This window comes from Anguilla rostrata, chromosome 13, assembly GCF_018555375.3.
Source record: "Anguilla rostrata isolate EN2019 chromosome 13, ASM1855537v3, whole genome shotgun sequence".
Classification (NCBI taxonomy): Eukaryota; Metazoa; Chordata; class Actinopteri; order Anguilliformes; family Anguillidae; genus Anguilla; species Anguilla rostrata.
Window position 1 is genome coordinate 37,882,258 of NC_057945.1, and position 17,964 is coordinate 37,900,221.

The 17,964-nt window shown below is 41.9% G+C and overlaps 3 protein-coding genes across 4 annotated transcripts in view; 1 reads left to right on the top strand and 2 right to left on the bottom strand.

Moving 5' to 3' along the window:
* The window catches only part of LOC135238359 (ankyrin repeat and SAM domain-containing protein 1A-like), a 38,566-nt gene extending 31,628 nt beyond the window's left edge, over positions 1-6,938 (bottom strand). The window contains exon 1 of the mRNA XM_064306148.1: positions 6,794-6,938. Coding sequence (XP_064162218.1) covers positions 6,794-6,918 — 125 coding nt within the window. The 5' untranslated portion in view covers positions 6,919-6,938. The remainder of the gene's footprint in view (positions 1-6,793) is intronic.
* Positions 6,939-8,288: 1,350 nt separating this feature from the next.
* On the top strand, positions 8,289-11,830 carry taf11 (TAF11 RNA polymerase II, TATA box binding protein (TBP)-associated factor). 2 transcript variants are annotated; one of them, XM_064305427.1, is made up of 6 exons: positions 8,289-8,447; positions 8,893-9,090; positions 9,329-9,474; positions 9,582-9,669; positions 9,797-9,893; positions 11,073-11,830. In XM_064305427.1, exons 2-6 carry the CDS (start codon positions 8,926-8,928, stop codon positions 11,201-11,203), a joined length of 627 nt encoding a protein of 208 aa, XP_064161497.1. In that variant the 5' UTR covers positions 8,289-8,447; positions 8,893-8,925; the 3' UTR covers positions 11,204-11,830. The 2 variants fall into 2 exon arrangements, with proteins under 2 accessions (XP_064161497.1, XP_064161498.1); XM_064305428.1 differs by having other exon boundaries at positions 8,290-8,447; positions 9,341-9,474.
* An 805-nt stretch (positions 11,831-12,635) lies between these two features.
* On the bottom strand, positions 12,636-17,788 carry snrpc (small nuclear ribonucleoprotein polypeptide C). The gene is made up of 6 exons (XM_064304190.1): positions 17,681-17,788; positions 16,161-16,203; positions 15,435-15,543; positions 14,941-15,030; positions 13,911-14,015; positions 12,636-13,082 (listed from the first exon to the last, which is right to left on the bottom strand). Exons 1-6 carry the CDS (start codon positions 17,686-17,688, stop codon positions 12,958-12,960), a joined length of 480 nt encoding a protein of 159 aa, XP_064160260.1. The 5' UTR covers positions 17,689-17,788; the 3' UTR covers positions 12,636-12,957.
* Between the last annotated feature and the right edge of the window lie 176 nt (positions 17,789-17,964).

Below are 17,964 nucleotides of genomic sequence, written 5' to 3' on the forward strand. Positions count from 1 at the left end.
AACAAAAGCCAATACCAGCGCATGGCTATCAAATCATTATACAGCCATACCTGCAGCATTGCCATTCCAATAGCAAATACAAAGAGAAAGAAAGAGGATATCTAAAGATACTCAGGGGAGCCATAGCACAGTCTGAAGGGGTGGGTCTTCAGTGTGCATCAGGAGATGGAGGTCACATGATAGCTCAACTAGCCAATCATCACGAAGCTTCACTCTACCCTCACTAAAGAGCCCTGCTGCTCTCTTCTGTGCAGCCGCGGATCTCCACACCCCCATGCTGGAGTTTCCGTAGCATCCTTCCTGTTATTATGGCTTCACAGCTGAATGTTTTAAACGCTTTTTAATTCACTCCTCTGAATTCTCAGAGTAGCCGAGCCCAAACGAATCCCCTTTTTCCCCAAACAGGCTTAACGAGCAAACAGTCGGCCCTCAGTTCTCATATTTGAGTATTTACCTTCCAGCTCTAGAGATACTGCTACTCTCAAACCTGATTTATGCACTTGTCATTTTCTCTGGATACAAGTGTCTGCCAAATGCCAGTAATGCTTGTAAAATGTGTAAAAATTTGGGTTAGGGAAAAGACTGCCTGTTATGATCGGAGTGTTCTCAGTAACATTAAAAAATGCTGGTTAAAAATATGGGGCACCTGTAACAAGGCAAGGTCACAGAGTGGCAGAGAAGCACTACGGTTTCCCGCTCTTCAAGTGACTCACACAGTCATTCATCAGACAACAGGGACCGCTGTTCCACTACCACTTTAGCAGCATTAACCCTTGGAAGAGTAGGTTTTTTTGGAATGTTTTTTCTAAATTCTATGCCAGAGTTCTAGAACTCCATTGCTTTCAATTGCCAGTAGTGATTGTTACGTCAGCATTAGAATGTTCATTTAAGAACATTCTAATTATGTATTTGTGATCATACACCTCAAAGGCATAAGAAACACCCTTGATATACTGATCTGTATTTGCATCACAAAATGAAAAATATGACTCTAGGTCCAGAGTAAGAGGCCATATCCATACAAGGCTAAACCATATTCATTTATAATCCATTTTTATCCTTCCATTTGTGTCCCTTGTTCTTTTTTTCCTGTAGATTTGGGACAACCAACCGTTCTTTTTTTTTTTTTTTTTTTGCAGGCCCAATGCCAGCAGTGTCCATCTTTAAAAGATCTGGGAGACTGCAGACAATCGCACATCTCCTCCAAAAGCACTTTGTGCCAGCCACAGACGCTGCAGTCCATCAGCTGAGTCAGAGAGGCTGCCTCGGGGGAATAAATTCACGGGGAGACAGGCTGCGGGCACCGCGGTAAAGATGGGGGTGTCCCTGCCAAACGATTTCCTCCATTTCTGAGTGGCTCTAACCCCCCCCCTGCCCCCCCCAAAAATAAAAAAAATCAAGTCTGCAATCAAGGATGTAGCTCTCATTTTCATTACCCAATGATCTAATTTCTTTAGGTTTTTTTTTTTTTGGAGGGGGTGGGGTGGGCACTAACATTACGACCATATACAATATGATAATAATGGAGGGGGAATTTGATGTTTTCCTAAAACATCAGTGTGCCCCCCCCTTCCCCCTAGGGATCTATACCCATGGCCTCAGTCAATGGTGGCACAACACGATTCTCCACCAGACCATGGAGTGTACGTACCAACACCAGACCTGGGTCAAATACGTATTTGTTTTGGATTCAAATATTTTTCTGTGCTTTATTGGTCTTGCCTGGTGTAACTGAGCCCGCCAATATGACCAGAAGGCGGGGTTTGCCACTGTTGAGAGTATTTTAATATACCAGACAAGATCAGTAAAGCGTAGAAAAGTATTTGAATTCAAAACAAATACGTATTTGACCCAGGTCTGACCAACACCAAACCACCAAACGGCAGCAACCATATTCCGGAATCGTGTGCACTCAAAACCCTCTCAGGGCTCAGTGTGAGGTCCTTCAGAGGCAAAGCTGAGAAGGTCAGCCACACACATTGGACAAGGTTCACTGATGTTCCCCTACCGATCATCAACAGCTCCAGGGGCTCTGAAGGATACGTGAGTATTTCTCCGAGCTTACACATGAAAAAAAAAAAACTAACAACAGCCTTTGGATCTTCCGGACTCTGAGCAGCCAGATGAAAGCTTGGCTCCATGCTGGGAGCTTTCCCGTGAAAATATCTGTCCCCGACTGCCAGGAAAAAAAGATCTTAACACCTATCAAAGACAGACATGCACATTTCTACATTTTTTCTCTCCGATAAAAGGGATCTTAAAACCTGAAGCGCTGTAGTTTGTCCTTAACTTTGTCTGAAGGGCCTGACACAGCTAAAGAACTACAAGCAACTAGCCAAACGGTATAATGTCCAGTGTTAAATCAACTCTTACGGAGTACATATGGTCCCTTTTGGACTCGTATGTACTCAGTTAGAGTTGAATTAACATTTTACTGTGCACAGCTTCTGATTCTTACAAAATAATTACCATTTTTCTGTATTTGATTCACCAGTGCACACACCGACCTGCTCACCCGACCTGCTCTCGTCTGGGTAAATTTAAACATTCTGGTCACTCATTCACACTACCCATTAGATATTATGGCTATATTAAGGAGAGAAATATGCAGAGGATGCTTCTCATCTTCAGCTGGAATTTTTTTTTAACACTGTCACTTATTTAAAATGCTTTAAATCGAAGACCAATTGTATTACTTCAAATATGAGGTTAACCACATGTGTGTGCTTCTGTTTCAGTGCCTATACATAAACTGTGCACGTGCGATTTGATTGATTTCTACCACAGAACCCATTTGCATGCATCCATTCATTAAAGGTGAAAGTGCTACCTGTGCCATTTATGCCACAGTGTTTATTTCATGCAGATGCTCAAAATGATCCCCATCTTCCCTCTGCCTGACTCGCTCAGCTTTTTATGGGACTTCTGACAGCCGCCCAAGATTATCCATGTGCAGCTGGGGAGGGGGGGAAGATGGGGGGGGGGGGCAGCACAATCCTATCTATACACAGCCAAAACCGCGCAGCACAACTGCCAGATTTTTGAGCCAACCATCTTGTTTATTACAGTTGGCCAGACGTGTCACAGGACTGAAGTTCAATCAAGAATCTCTCTCTGTTATTTACAGTGGTTATAATTCAGAACTCTCCGAGCTAATAACTCTAAATAAGTACTGAAAAGGTAACGTAGTTGAATAAATGACCAAAGTGTACATGTGTACCACGCAATCTAAATACCCAGCAAGTTCATCACTGATTCATCGATATTCAATCGATTAAACAGCTTGGAGAGAATCATTCCTCGCTGCTGTGGGGAACTGTTACCAAAAGCAAGAAAAGACATTATACAGGCATGAATACAGTGCTTTTTATACTAGTAATAGCAGCAGAAAAAAAAAATAAACATTGGCTTCAATATGAGCCAAGACAGGAAAACACAATAATAATCACTGATGATACAAGTGCTCACTAGCCTCCATAGAAAGTATTCGATGACACATCTTCCTAACTGAATGACATACCTAACGGGGTGATCTAATGGCTGGCACCTCAGTAGCTGTATGACGTACGCGTAACATTTCTCACTAACTATCATATCTTAGGCTTGTAGCACAGGATGGTGATTAAGGAAGCCAGAATTGTAACGAGAAGGTTGCCATTATTGTAAACCCCCCCCCCCCCCAGTTGGGAACTATGCCTGTTCCCTCGAGAAAGGATCTTTCTCTAACCTGAACAGCTTCAGTAATTAATCTAAGTGGATAATACTGTAAGACACAAGCTCTATAAGTCACTTTTCGTAAGTGCATCTGCCAAGTAAATAAACACAAGTCAAGACGTTTAGCCATTATGGTGATGGCTTGTTCAATGTACAGTCAGCATCAAGTGAGCAGCACAGGCCCCGTGTCCAGGGGATGAAAAACACTGGACTGTATTAATGTTATGTAAACGCAGAGCGAAACCACGGCCAGTGCTTTACTGTAGACTCATTCATACCATGTCAGATATAATACAGCTGGAGCCAGATATCACGCTGGGTAGCTTCAATATAAAAAAACCCACAACGGCCCACATGAAACTGGGTACTTAGACAAAAGACCAGATCACAGTACAGACGCTTTCATATGAATGTTTAAACCAAACGGGCAACATTTGAAGAGGAACATGAAATCGACTGAAGCCTCCACGCCACCATCATCGCCTGCAAGCAGAAGGACATGATGCTCCATGCTAACGACCCAGAAGACTCCAGCATCGGGAATATCAGTGATGCCCGTGTTGTAGAGGCAGGAAGTGCCCATGCAAAGCAGCAGGGAAGTGGATGGTTATCAAAGTAAGCTACATGGCTGTGTGTGATGTATATATTTACCATGCATTATATTACACATTATATATATATATATATAAATTTGACATTTTTTCAAGTTCAAAGAAAATGTTCTATCAGGTTGCATATGAATTTATTGAAAACCCATGCCAGTTATCATTTATTTGTGTATACATGCCAAAAATATGATCAGAATGCAAGCCAAATTCCTTGTGCACTGTCAGTCACATGTCCTTCTAATATTAATGAGACCAATGAACAAGCCGCAGTGATAAGGGAAGACCAAATCCGAGTAATATTCTAAGATGTGCTCCCTGTGCTTTTAAAATAAAGTTCAAGGGACAGCCAGCAAACTGGTAAAATGTACATTTAGGAAACACTGACCCTAGCAGTTCCAGGAACTGTTAATGATGCTGCAAGGACTTGAGTGGAAGAGAGTCAATGCTGCCAAACCCCTCCAAAGTCTGACATATTTTCTTGCTAAGCTTGTTAAGCTCATCATCTTGCGGTGGAACACCGCCAGCCATTAATCAGGTCTGGCAGGCATAATCAGACGATACAATGAGTGTCTCAGTCGGGTTTCTGGCACTCTAACGGGGCAGCGGTGGTGGTTGCGGCAGTGGGATGGGTAGGGCACAGGAGGATCCGAAATGTCACCCCTGCCGAAGGAACCAGCAGAGATCACTGAAGATGGTTCTGCCTGTGACCAGCATGCTGAAACCAGATTGTCTAGCACGACCAAGCTGGCCTACCATGGCCATCACGTTACCAACATGACCGAGTTGATCCGCCAGTATGACCATCACTTTTTCAGTATGACTACGCTGGGCTACAAGCAAAGCTATATTCACTGTCCGTCTTAAAATTAGCACTGCCCAGTTTCAACCAACAATAGACCATTGCTAACCAGCTTGGAACATAGAGTATGTAGGCCTATGCTATACATTTCTTTAATTTTAAACTATTTAAGAATCTGAATTTCCATTAATACTTTGTGATTAATTAAATATTAATGTTGATATAATTTCTTTAAGGACCATCCATTTCATTTCTACTGTAAAGAGAACACTGACAGGAAGAAATAGTCTCTCAACACTGAGAGACTATTTTTTTTTTTTTTTTTTTACAGTATATACCTAGCTTGTCAGAATAATTTCATCAGCACTGAACATCACATGATGCTGTACACACCATATATGGACATGGTTGGGGATGAAGCGTGTGGAGTAAATATATAATATATATGGTCTAGTTGGTACAATCTATCTCATTTATTGAGTTCACCCTGAGATGACAGCAAACACAATTTCGGGTGGAAGTACTGTAAATTGTAAATAAGTCGTCTTGAATCAACGTGTTGGGACAGAGAAAATGACAGAGGTGCGGATTTTTTTTTCAGTTTGTCCACTACACAACGGGCAAGCGATGTCGGACCCGGTCGGACCTCTCTCGCGCGCCTGACTGGAGCTGCTGTTTAATGTCACCGTCAGTGCGCGCGCATTATTTACCCACAGAAAAGAGCACAGTCGCGCAAATCGGCGTGCTCTCTCGTTTCACCCAAACAAAAGCCTTTCTGGGTGAGATGCGTGCTCCATTCATCATCTGAAGCAAGGTTCAATCTGCTGGGTGAACAAAGTAAATGCATCACGCGCTCGATAAGTAAAAGACTTACAAATCAAGAAGCCACCACGAGATTGCACTGAGGGCAGCAATCACTTAAACGGAGGTAATCCATATGAAACAACATGGGAATAATTGTGACCCACTTCGCAGTGACAGCTCCCTGTTCATTGGTTTTACCATGACTATGACTTCTCAGCACGCCCCTTTACGGTATTACCTAATGTCTTCTGACATATTTACGGCGAATTGCGAACGGCGATTTTGTGTCATATGTTAAAAAGCCACACAATTATAGCGTTTACCTTATTATTCGGTGGGCGTAGGCTATTTAAAAGTTAATGACACAACAATAACAGTCGGCGATAAAACGTTAAATTAAAAGGCCATTATTGACATTACATAAAACATCTGGATAGCAAGAACCCTCACTGCTTAAATCTAGTTCTATGTTAATTATTTATTTATCATCACTTTCCAACAACGCATTCCTCCCCGAGAGTAGGCAATTGATATTAATATTTAAACACGAGGTAAAAAGGAAGATATACGCTAGGCTACTTTATAAACGAAAGCAATATATACTCGTTTAATAAATCTGTTGCTGTATGAAATTGACCAGGGTGCTATAATAACCTATAACATGCTACAATGGGAGTGGTAGGCTACACGAACCAATAAAGCGCAGGTCTCGTCTTTTACAGCTCTCAAAGTTAACATTTTTTGTTGTTTCACCACTATCACCGACACAGAAATTACATTTTGAAAATGCGCTTCATCCAGGATGCTCCCTGTGTCGCATCCTTTGCCCTGCCCCGCTCGCTCTCCCGTCACATTCCGTCCTCCTCACCTGAGCAAGCTGGACCTAGTTCCACTGCCGGTCCCTGCCGACTGGCGTCTCGCGGACAGAAGCTTCTCAACGGCGGCGAGATTCCCAGTGCGGGCCGCCTCTAGCAGTTCTTGCTCCTTCCCCATCTTAGCCCGAGAAACGAGAGGGGAAGAAAGGGGCTCGGCACAGCAGCAGCAGTTTCTCTTTTCTTTTTTTAAGGGGGTGGGGGGGTGGGGGGTGGGGTGGGGTGGGGGGGCGTGGAATTCCTTTATGTTTGTCCGCCAAACTAAAAGAGCGTATCAGTACTGAAAGAACAGTTCAATGCAATATGACCCTGCGCGGCTGGACCATGCACGCGCGTCCAGCGGCGGTGGCAGCCGTAACAGCAGCAGCTGCGTACTCGCATGGCTCCAGGGAAAGTTTCTTATTAGCATAAAAAATATTATTCTAGTGTCGCTACCACACGTCACTTCCTGGGGTCAGTCCCTCTTGCATGGCGTCATACGATAGGATTTTATGTCATTTTATAACTCTTTGCTGCGGTTGTGAAATCTCTATGAGTTGCACGGCACAGGCTAGTTTATATGTCATCAGATTTATCAGCATTAAGAATAGCACTGACAAAAATATTTTCGGTAAGAAAGAATAAATATGAACATGACTGAAACTCCATGCCTTATCGAGTGGTGTGGTCAATGCGTGTCTGACAGCTTCCATATGCTTACCAGTTAATGCATTTCTTCTGTTCATACATAGGCAATATAAAGATGTTAACAAAACACCTGATGTTTTCTATATTGCATCATTTATTTTTTATAAATATATCATATGATAGATGTAAATTAGTCTATGGTACATAAAAAATATATCATTTGTTAATTTATCTGTACGGCTTGGCAACGAGCAAACTACATTACGCAGTGTTAATTCAGCTCCAGCAGATAACATTTGGTCTCCTGCAAAAATCACAGTGACCCTGTGCATCAATAGATACCAATGGATCCTAAACACCTTGACAGAGTAGGCCTACAATAACAACTGCGTGCAAAATATTAAAGGGAAGCAAGAACTGGAATGGCACATGTGGTCCAATTTAAGCCACACACATAATTTTACAGTTTCAGAAGTATCAGAGGTATTTCAAATACTGTATCTGAATTCTCATATCTTAGTTCACAAAATAAATAAATACTTTTTAAAAGTATATACACATATATCATATAGTAAATACTATATAATGCACTTGTATTTTTTACCTTGAATAAACATTTTCCCATGTATACCCTACTGTACCTGGAAATGGAAATGAGCCGTTTGTAAAGACAAATTCAAATGAACCTATAGTGACTGTCCTGGAAGTGTTAATATTTCATCGTACAGCACTATAAGATATTGGACACGAGCGTCTAAGCATTGTAAGTAATTATTAATTAATTAACTAATGACAAGATGTTGGTTTTAAATGTAATTTTTAATTCGATCTTTCAAAAATCCTCAAACTTGCAGTGCTTTCATCCGACCGCTAGTTCTGGCAACCCGGCACCTGTGGTCTGTTTGGAAGGAAGTGACGCGACAGTTTGCCGGAAGAGGAACCATTCAGTCGAGCTTGTTGTGTCAATTGATGATGGTTTAATGAAACCTAACGAAGCTGTGGATTCCGTAGCTATTTAATAAGGTTTGTAAGTCTAAATATTTTGATAAATAAATGCATATTCACGTGACTGGAGCGAGTTGGGAGTATATATGCACGCACGTGCAGCTAAACCCAACAACAGGTCAAACTAGCTAGCTGTTTGCTAGCTGAATAAGACACGGGCACGGCTAGCTCAGTAACGCTGGCTTCCCATATTAGAAGAGATTCATTATTTTCTGGACCGTTAACTTGCTAAATAGCTGCACAAAGTACAGTTCATGTCATGCCGAAATGTTTTATGCCCGGTTTTGTAAAATGTTAACCAACGTTACAATAGACCACACTTTGTTTCTTGGTTACGTAGTCTATGATAGCTTCATATTTGAACGCTTAGTATTAATTAGTGCCGTATTGGTTAGCTCAGTACGCAAGTTATCCGGGATAGCCATGCACATCTTACTCTAACTAACAGTAATACATATTTTAGAGATCAAGGCATCGTCTCAGCGACCCGAAGACAATGGCAGACCCGGCTCAGATGAATAAGCAAGGGGTTTCAGAGTCGGGATTGAACCCGGAGGAGCTCCCGAATACAGAAGACGACGCTCCTGCGTCCGACAGCACCGCGCCGCCAGCAGAGTCTGCCTCATCTCTACTCACCCAAGAGAAAGACGACGATAAAACGGTATCCGGACATCGACAATAATGTCGTACCAAACCTCGGTACAGCGTTTGCTGTAAACGGATGTAATGCTTGTTATACTTTCGCAAACCAGTCCAATAATAGCTAAAATGCGGAGTCGAGTGTATTGGTTACAGTGTGGCCAGCATTGCATGCAGTTGTTTTAACATAATGTCATAATTTGTGTTCCGTAAGTAAGGTAGATAAGGAACGATGGTAGATAAGCCTGTAACCACCCCAGGCGCTTTTCAAGGATTCCGTGGCCGGGGACGAGGGAGAGGGTTCCTCGGGGTTCAACCAACCGGCCGCCAAAAAACTGAAAGTGGAGCAGGAGAAGAAGAAGGAGAAACGGCAGAAAGTCGACGAGGACGAGATTCAGAAGATGCAGTGAGTCCAGCCGTATGAAGCCGTATTAGCCGCTAGTTTTTGTCAGCTGTGATCGCTGCTCTGTGATACGATTTTTTTTTTTAAATGCTTCGTTTGGTTCTGCTCAGGGTTCTGGTATCGTCTTTCTCTGAAGAACAGCTGAATCGCTATGAGATGTACAGACGTTCGGCCTTTCCAAAGGCAGCTATCAAACGGGTAAGACCACAGGCACGGTTCAAGTACTGCATATTAATAAACAATTTAATAACCCTTTGACAATTCGGTGCAGTACGCTGATTCTCTTTGTGTGTGTGTGTGTGTGTTTTTTTTTTTTTTTTAATAGCTGATTCAATCCATCACCGGTTCCTCAGTCTCACAAAACGTGGTCATCGCAATGTCTGGAATCTCAAAGGTCTTTGTTGGGGAGGTTGTTGAGGAAGGTGAGTGATTGTGACATCATCAGAAAGGGACAATAGAGTGGATCTGCGCATAGGGTAGTTGTTTTAAGGCAAGAGTTTGTGAAATGGGGTCTTTGGAGGACTCGGGTGTTTTCAGTTATGTAATTTTTCCCTTTTAAAAATGTTTCTTATATTTCATAAATTCATATTTCTCTCATTTTAGCAGCATTTACTCCTGAAATTTGATGTGTGCTAACTGGTGAAATAATTTAGGAGCCCATCTACATTGGTGTGATACACAATTGTTCAACATAGGAGCCCATGGGAGTGCCTGGGTTCAGCAGTGCAAACGGTGGGGACAGCTGTGCTGTGGCAGCTTTGATCCAACCTTGTGTGCAGTGGCCATACTTTAATTACGAGTTGGCGTGTGTTTTTCCAATAGATGCTTCCAGCTTAGCAACGGATGCCACCGCCTTGATCGAAACCTGCTTGTTGAAGCACACTGCTGCGAATAGATCTGAGAACAAGAGAGCCTGTTGTATTGAATCAGAGGGGATGAACGCACGGCAGTTTCTAAAGATTGAGCGGCCTAATCCAGCTCCTTTTAACACTGGCTTTATAAACGAGCCACAGCGAGCCGGATCGATGGGCACAAACCTCCAGAGCCCTGTTTCCCGATATGATAGAACCCGAGGGTGGAGAACGCTCCAGCGATTGACTGTGGAGTTGTTTTCCCGCTGAAGTCATCATTAAGTGCTTCCTTAAGGGCAGTGTTCTACCGTTTAGTGTACATTATGATATTTAAACGCTGCTCTTGCTTTCAGTGCTTTGGGGGGGGGGTAGGTTTACACCAGTGTGTCAATTTTATGGACAAAGTTTAATAAATAGTTTGATGTATAAATTAGTGTATTGTGGTATTGAATTAATGGAGTGCTAGGATTCTGACCACAGCTTATAAAATCTTTAGTTCTGAAAATCCAAACCGTGAAAAATAAGCAAATAAAAGGAGTGAAGTAAAATATTTTTTTTAAAAAGTTTGAACCTTTTTTTTTTTTTTCATAATTCCTTTATGGGCAGCCATGCAATGATAGTTTACCCCCAAAAGTGTTTCTCATTCTTTGGGTAGAGCTCAACTGCAGGTTACCCAGAGCACGTTTCTTTAGTAATCTTAACTGGTGAAAATAATTTTTTTTTTTTGTATGCTCTGCTCTTGATTGGCAGCTCTGGATGTCTGTGAAAAATGGGGGGAGACTCCGCCCCTTCAGCCCAAACACATGAGGGAGGCGGTGAGGCGGTTGAAGAGCAAGGATCAGATTCCAAACACCAAGCACAAGACCATCCTTTTCCACTGAGTGGAGCCCGAGGATGGGCCCGTGGGGAACCTTTTGGGTTTAATGGCGGCTTGCCTTAGTAGGCCCGAGCAGCTCGTTCTGCAATGCCAGCGAGATGTTGGGAGAGGACCTGATGATGGCAGTGCTGATTTATCTTCTCACACACACACACACACACACAACGCGCTCTCCACCGATTGGTCTAGATACCCCCGTGTGACACACGTGGCCTCATTGTGGACGAGTGCTTGTTTGTCAACAGCGGGGAGGAAAAAAAGCAAGGCCCTGACTGTTTATGGACCACTAGAGCGACTTTGGTGAAGGAATACATTTACGGATACCCATGGAGTTCAAACTTGGAATGCGCAAATCGTAACGCTGCAGTGACATCAGTCTTCTGCTGGAACTGTACCTTTCTTTTAAAACAGAGTGTATGTGCACGTGGGACTTGACGCATTTCCCTGAGGAAAGATGTACTGATGTCGACGTTTTAAACACTGTAAACTTCAACATGAAGCTCCTGAGTAACAAGCCAGTTTTCTACCTTCAGTTTTTAAAAAAAATCAGTTCTCCATTTGATATGGTCATTTGTGCCTGTGTTTTGTATGATTTTACCACAAAAATGTCATTAAAGTTTTTTTGTTTGAATTGCTGCACTGGAATCATTTTGGTAATGCCCAACCGGCCAGCTGCATAACAGGCTACAAGCGCTCTTAGTGGCATTCCATTTATTAAATCAAACGTGAAAATTAAGCGCAAAACCATTTGTCTAAAGTGAAGAAATGTAAATACCCTTAATGCAACAAGCTCGGGAAAATGATTTCTTCGACAAGAAGGAACACTGATACTTTTGTCAGTCGCTCAGGATAAGAGTGTCTGCCAAGTGGTCATAACGTAAAGGAAGGAAAGTTCCTTTCACAGTATGTAAGCTGATGCCATTAGGATATTATACTCCCAACAGTGAGCAAGGCACTTGGATAGGTAAACTCACCGTACTGAAAGTCATAACATTGACGCTGTACTCTTAATCGGTACAATTAATCAAATCTGAAGACGGATGAAATTTATGCTCAAAGAACCATTGGATTCTGTTGTCAAAATCTTGTGAAGATCTCAGTGACAAAACTAATGACTGTTCTGAATATAAAGTTTTGATTAAGATTTTGCCTATGAGTAGAACCATCATATTAATAAACGCTGTAAAACGGACCCGTTTACATATGACATGCTGCACAATAAGGGTACGGGATACAAATTCATCACAAAAAAAATACTAATTTTATTTCTTAAAAAAGGATGACAAATGAAGTCCATTCACTTCCTTAAAGACAATTTACTTAGTAAAAAACAGTGTCTCTTAAAAATGATAAACTAAAATGACATGGTGGCATCTGACCAGATCATATGGTAAACAATGCACACTAAAATTTAAAATAATCCAGTATCCAATTGAAAAAACTGGATTGTACATCTAAGCAAGATGCACTGCTGTTTGCCACAAGGAGATGGAGGAAATCCCAAAATCAACATCAAAAGGAGAAAAAAAAAACAAAAAGTTTTGTCACGACAAGTTTGTCACTGTCATCCTCAAATCTGACTGCTTCCCTCAAGGGTCTTTGGCCAATCAAAAATGAAAAGCATGACCGCCAAAAGGAGAAAACCCTATAAATGTCATTAAAGGGAATCTTACTTAGTTTGGGACTTCGGAAGTGAAACAAAAAATAAAAATAAAGGGTATTTTCGTAGATAATGATGAGGTGGTGGTGGCGGTGGACTTATCTGTCAGGTCTAGCCATGCCAGGCCTGACGGACAGCATCATGGGACGAGCAGGGGGCCGCATCATGGGGGGTCCGGGCATCATTTGCATAGGCCCGCCCATTGGAGGTCGCATACCAGGGCCTGCAAGATGGAGGGAAACGATTGGGCTGAGCAAATTACAGTTACGTTACGTTTTAGGCATTTAGCAGATGCACTTATCCAGAGCATCTTACACAGGTTTTTTAAAAAAACAATCAATTTTTACAACTGGTTATTTTTACTGTAGCAATTCAGGTTAATTAACTTGCCCAAGCATACAATGACAGCATCCAAGCTGAGAGTTGACCTCAAAACATTGAAGTTTCAAGCCCAGTTCCTTGAACAGTATACTACACTCCCATCACAAATGTATAGACCTTTTTTGTCATAGGGCAATCATATTTGAACTATCATCGCACAAATGCTTTAGCATTTCCATGTTTGGAAGCTCCAGGTTGAGTTATCATCTCTTACAGTTTAAACCTGCCAAAAAAGTAATGCATTGAATGAAAAGCAAAGCCATTAAACAACTATTATCAGTACCGGCCCTGAGGAAAGTCCTTATTGTTGGAAATGTCCATTTCAGTTATTTTTAATTAGCTCAGAATAAAACTGTAAAATCTGTAAAACACCTTTCTGAAAGCATTTGGAACATTCCTCTTTATTTTATGCAGTCAGTGGGTTTTCACTTCTGGCCTGATCTTTATTTTTTAATATTCTGGAAATCTGCACACACATACAAAATTTCCTCGTCAACCTTGGAAGAACAGAAATAGTGTGCAATGGTGACTCTTTTGATAATGTTGAGTAGGTTCATGTCGACAATTTTTAAGTGCAAATGTGCAGCAGAACTAAAAGAAAAAACACGTTAAACTGGCCAGTGTCAGAGCAATGTGCAGGTGAGCCTGGCTGGAGGTCAGGGCATCTTACCTGGACCACCTGGCATCATGCCATGAGGAGGAGGCCCCATCATGGGCATCATTGGAGGACCGCCCATAGGGGGCGCTGGCAGCATTCCAGGACGTGGTGGGCCACCTGAAAAGAAACAGGAGGAAAAAATGGTTTACAACACCACACAACTAGCCTTCTAGTTCAAAATTTAACAAGGAATTGATGGATTTCACCCTTTAGATTGTTCTACGTAATTTTTTATGCTGTGTTTTTGTAACATGTAGCATGGTGAGGACACCGTTAAACAAAGCCAAAGCCAAGATTTTCTTGTCAGTAAGGCCGTCAAGAAACACTCTATGGAAATAAATTGAAAAAGCACAACGCAAATTAATTTAAAATGTAACTTTACTTGAAAACATAGCATACTGTAAAAATGACACACTACCAACAGAAAAACCATGCACACAAGAGTGGATGAATCATAAATACATGTGGTAGTTCTCTGGGCTATCGAGCAACCAAATCTTGTAGCCCAGTGCTGGAATATACATTTGTATATCTTTACCATTTCTACAAAAAGGTATGTTACAAACATACTGCATCCTTCATCCTGTCTTACACATCATTGTCTGATCATCTTTCTGATTATTAAAAAATAATAACTGCACAGCAGTTTGCCATTTTCAAAATTCATAAAAAGTAACACCACAAACATGGGCCTTAACTTCTACTTCAGAAATCTCTCTACTCTCTGAACACATTTCCCGAATATGGTTGCTTTTACTTTAATCCTAATGATTACACTTTTGCAAGCCAGGAGAGAAAGTCAAATTCTAATCCCCAAATACCTGCCAAAATCTAATTGGTGCAGTCTGAAACCATGTTCATCAGGTTCATCATGGTAGTGCCCTGGACTTTCAAGCATCACAGTTTGGCAATCCAGGTTAGAAAAACAATAGTTCAGACTACCAATTTATCCACCCCTGATGCTTAGCCCTTTAGTGCCAGTATTGAGCACAAGATTCTGCCTTATGCATGCGGCTGACAGTGATGGAAGAGGAACACTCACTGATGTTTGGAGGCGGGAGCATGGCGCCACCTGGGGGTGGAGCTCCAGAGAAAGGCGTTGATGGAATCTTCCCCTGCTGGAAGGCAGCCGCTGAGGACAGAGGAGAAAACCATCAGCGTCCATTTAATCACATGCACACACATGCATGCAAATATGCACATACACACGCACATGCATGCACATACATGCGAACATACACATACACACACGCACATGCATGCACACACATGCAAATATGCACATACGCACATGCATGCACATAAAGGCTCGCATGCTCACACATACACACACGCACATCCACACGCATATATATACAAAGACATGCATGCTCACACATATACACACGTGTGCACACACACACGTATATATACACATACTTGAACACATGCATGCGCACACACACATTTTAAGAGTGTAGCAAGAGAAAAACCCTCTGTTCCACGGAAACGCCCTGATAAACGGCTGCCAGCGTTCCATTTTCCCCACCCACTTACTGGTCTTATCGATGAGGCTCTGTGCCTGTTCCTCCATCCATTTCTGATAGTAGTCCTTCACATTCTCCTTGTGTTTGCGGCCGCTACAGTGGGTCTTTCTCACAGACGGCTGCAAAAAAAACAAAAACACGCCAAGTAAATACAGCACTCTCAGGAAATTACAAGTCATAGCTAAGAAGCAGTGGGTGTCAATTACACCATCATTCTGCCCAGATTTTATGCTTTATTCACACTGCAAACTGCTATATTTGATCAAATATGTGCCATACATTAAAGACACTGCAAACAGCTATATAAATGCATGCCATACTTTAATGACACTTCAAACTGTTATATAAGATTAAATATATGCCATCCTATAACGACACTGCAAACTGCTAAATTATATCAAATATGTGCCATGCTTTAAAGACCCCAGTGGTTCTTCAGACTAATACCAACTACAGGACCTGAGAATGTACGTGAAAGCGCAATTACGTTGCTCTTATAAACTCATTCTTACATTTATTCATGTACGTTTGTGAATGAGACCAAATATAGCCCAGGTGGTCATGTTATATCGAGTGATCAAGTCATTAAAATGAAATGAAATTTTGAAAGTAACTGAAAATTACTGATTCGCTGCTCAGGCCCTGGGTCACGGGCAAACTTCGAAAGACTGACCACACCCTCAGACTGAAACCCATTTCCACTGATTACTGTTCTCTAAAGGCAGAGAAGACTTACCGAGTCATGTGTTAGGTAGGTGTCACAGTAGTCACAGTAGAACCTAACAGAAAGAGGCAGAGCACAAATCAGGACTGTGTATGTTGGGTACTTTACAGTCAGTTTGCAGACCTACGCTCATTTAGATACAAAATGGCCCTCAGGCTATTCACACTCACATTCTGATTGGCACAACATGGTTAACTAGATCTGCATGCAGGTCCTAATGACTCCTTATTTACATTACATTACATTGCAGGCATTTACATTGTATACATACTGCATACATTACACTTATACAGGATATAGATCAGGAGTGCACAACAAGGGCCAATCCATTTCAGGATTTTGTGTGAACATTTGCCAACATTTATTTCATTAGCCTAATCATATCTGGATCTGACATGTGTATAAGCACCAGCTACAGCCGCAGACTGCACGTGTATCCTAGAGATTTTACTGAGATCAAGTGCAGGAGTGAAGCAGCATAGTTTATAGAGCTGTCGGAAAACTATATCTATGGTAATCGGTTGGAACAAAAATCAGCACGCAGATCGGCCCTCCAGGACCGGAGTTGTGCACCCCTGATATAGACTGAAGCAATGCGAATTAAGTACCTTGCTAAAGGGTACAACAGCAGTGTCCCACCTGGGAATTGAACCTGTAACCTTTAGGTTACAGAACCAGTTCCTTACTCATTATACTACACTGCCACCCTTTGTCATTGGTAACAGCATGAAGATAATCTAAAACCCACTCTGAAATTTCAACTTTATAATATTCTCGTGGGCAACTTTTAGCTCTGATTTTGTTTTTGTTTGTTTAAATCTCTCAGTGTGATTCTTCAGGGCACTTCTCAGAAGTTCAGAACAAAGGAAGAGACCCCAAGAGAAAGGAATTATAGCAAGCCTTGAGTTAAAACAATGAAGACTGCTACGGTCACACAACCGTTTTATCTTTACTTGGGATTTTTTTTAAATCCATGGTGTCTACAGGCTATGCACTGTATGAACCACCACAGAATGCCCCATACTGTGAAATTAACCTAGATGGCTATAAATGAACCTGTAATTAATCATTGGGAGTTGGAGAGAAATACAGCATTAACTACCTATTTAGCATCCTCCCCAAACACATCGAGGTACACTGTAGAAACATCAGCTCTCGATAGTAATGTGTTTATTGTAAACTGCCAAGGCAAACTGAAGCAGAAGTCCATACAAGCCCAAGAACTAAACTCGGCTAGGTAAATGGTTAGCTACTGGATGTGGTTTCCCAGTGAGTTGGCCCAAAGGTGAACTAGTTTGTCTGATACTGGGCGACTGGCTGTGTGAGACTATAGGCTAGATAGCTAACTAAACCCACACCAACGTAAACTACACAAGCATGCAAGCAGAAAAACTGTCGTTCACTGGTACCCTCTCACGTTAAACGAACAGACCATTTAAAGGCTATACGTTACCGTGAGGCACAGGCTACATAAGTACGCAAAATATACATTTGTTCAAATTAAACAAGAATTGAAAACAGAAAATACTCACTTCGGCATTGCTGAACCACTCTTCTCATACAAAAACCGCTCTTCCTGTGCACCGGCCGGAAGTGAGGAAATGAAAATTGTAGCTTTTCAAGCAGCGCGGTAAGTGTCGTTCTAAACTACACCGCCACCTACAGACCCGTGTGCGTAAATGCTCCGACTGTATTCGGTTACATTTGATAGTTTTGCACGAACATAGCTACATTTGATACATTCGTTCTGATGGTGGAGGGAAACTATGTAAGCTCAAGCATACATTCAATTCTATTGTCATTAATGATACTGAAA

Coding starts and splice junctions, on each gene's coding strand:
- taf11 (XM_064305427.1), top strand. CDS start 8,926: ATGGCAGACCCGGCTCAGATGAATAAGCAAGGGGTTTCAGAGTCGGGA. Junction 9,475..9,581: donor GACGAGATTCAGAAGATGCA/GTGAGTCCAGCC, acceptor GGTTCTGCTCAG/GGTTCTGGTATCGTCTTTCT. Junction 9,894..11,072: donor TGGGGAGGTTGTTGAGGAAG/GTGAGTGATTGT, acceptor CTTGATTGGCAG/CTCTGGATGTCTGTGAAAAA.
- snrpc (XM_064304190.1), bottom strand. Junction 15,031..15,434: donor GAGCCTCATCGATAAGACCA/GTAAGTGGGTGG, acceptor CTCTGTCCTCAG/CGGCTGCCTTCCAGCAGGGG. Junction 14,016..14,940: donor GCTCCCGCCTCCAAACATCA/GTGAGTGTTCCT, acceptor GTTTCTTTTCAG/GTGGCCCACCACGTCCTGGA.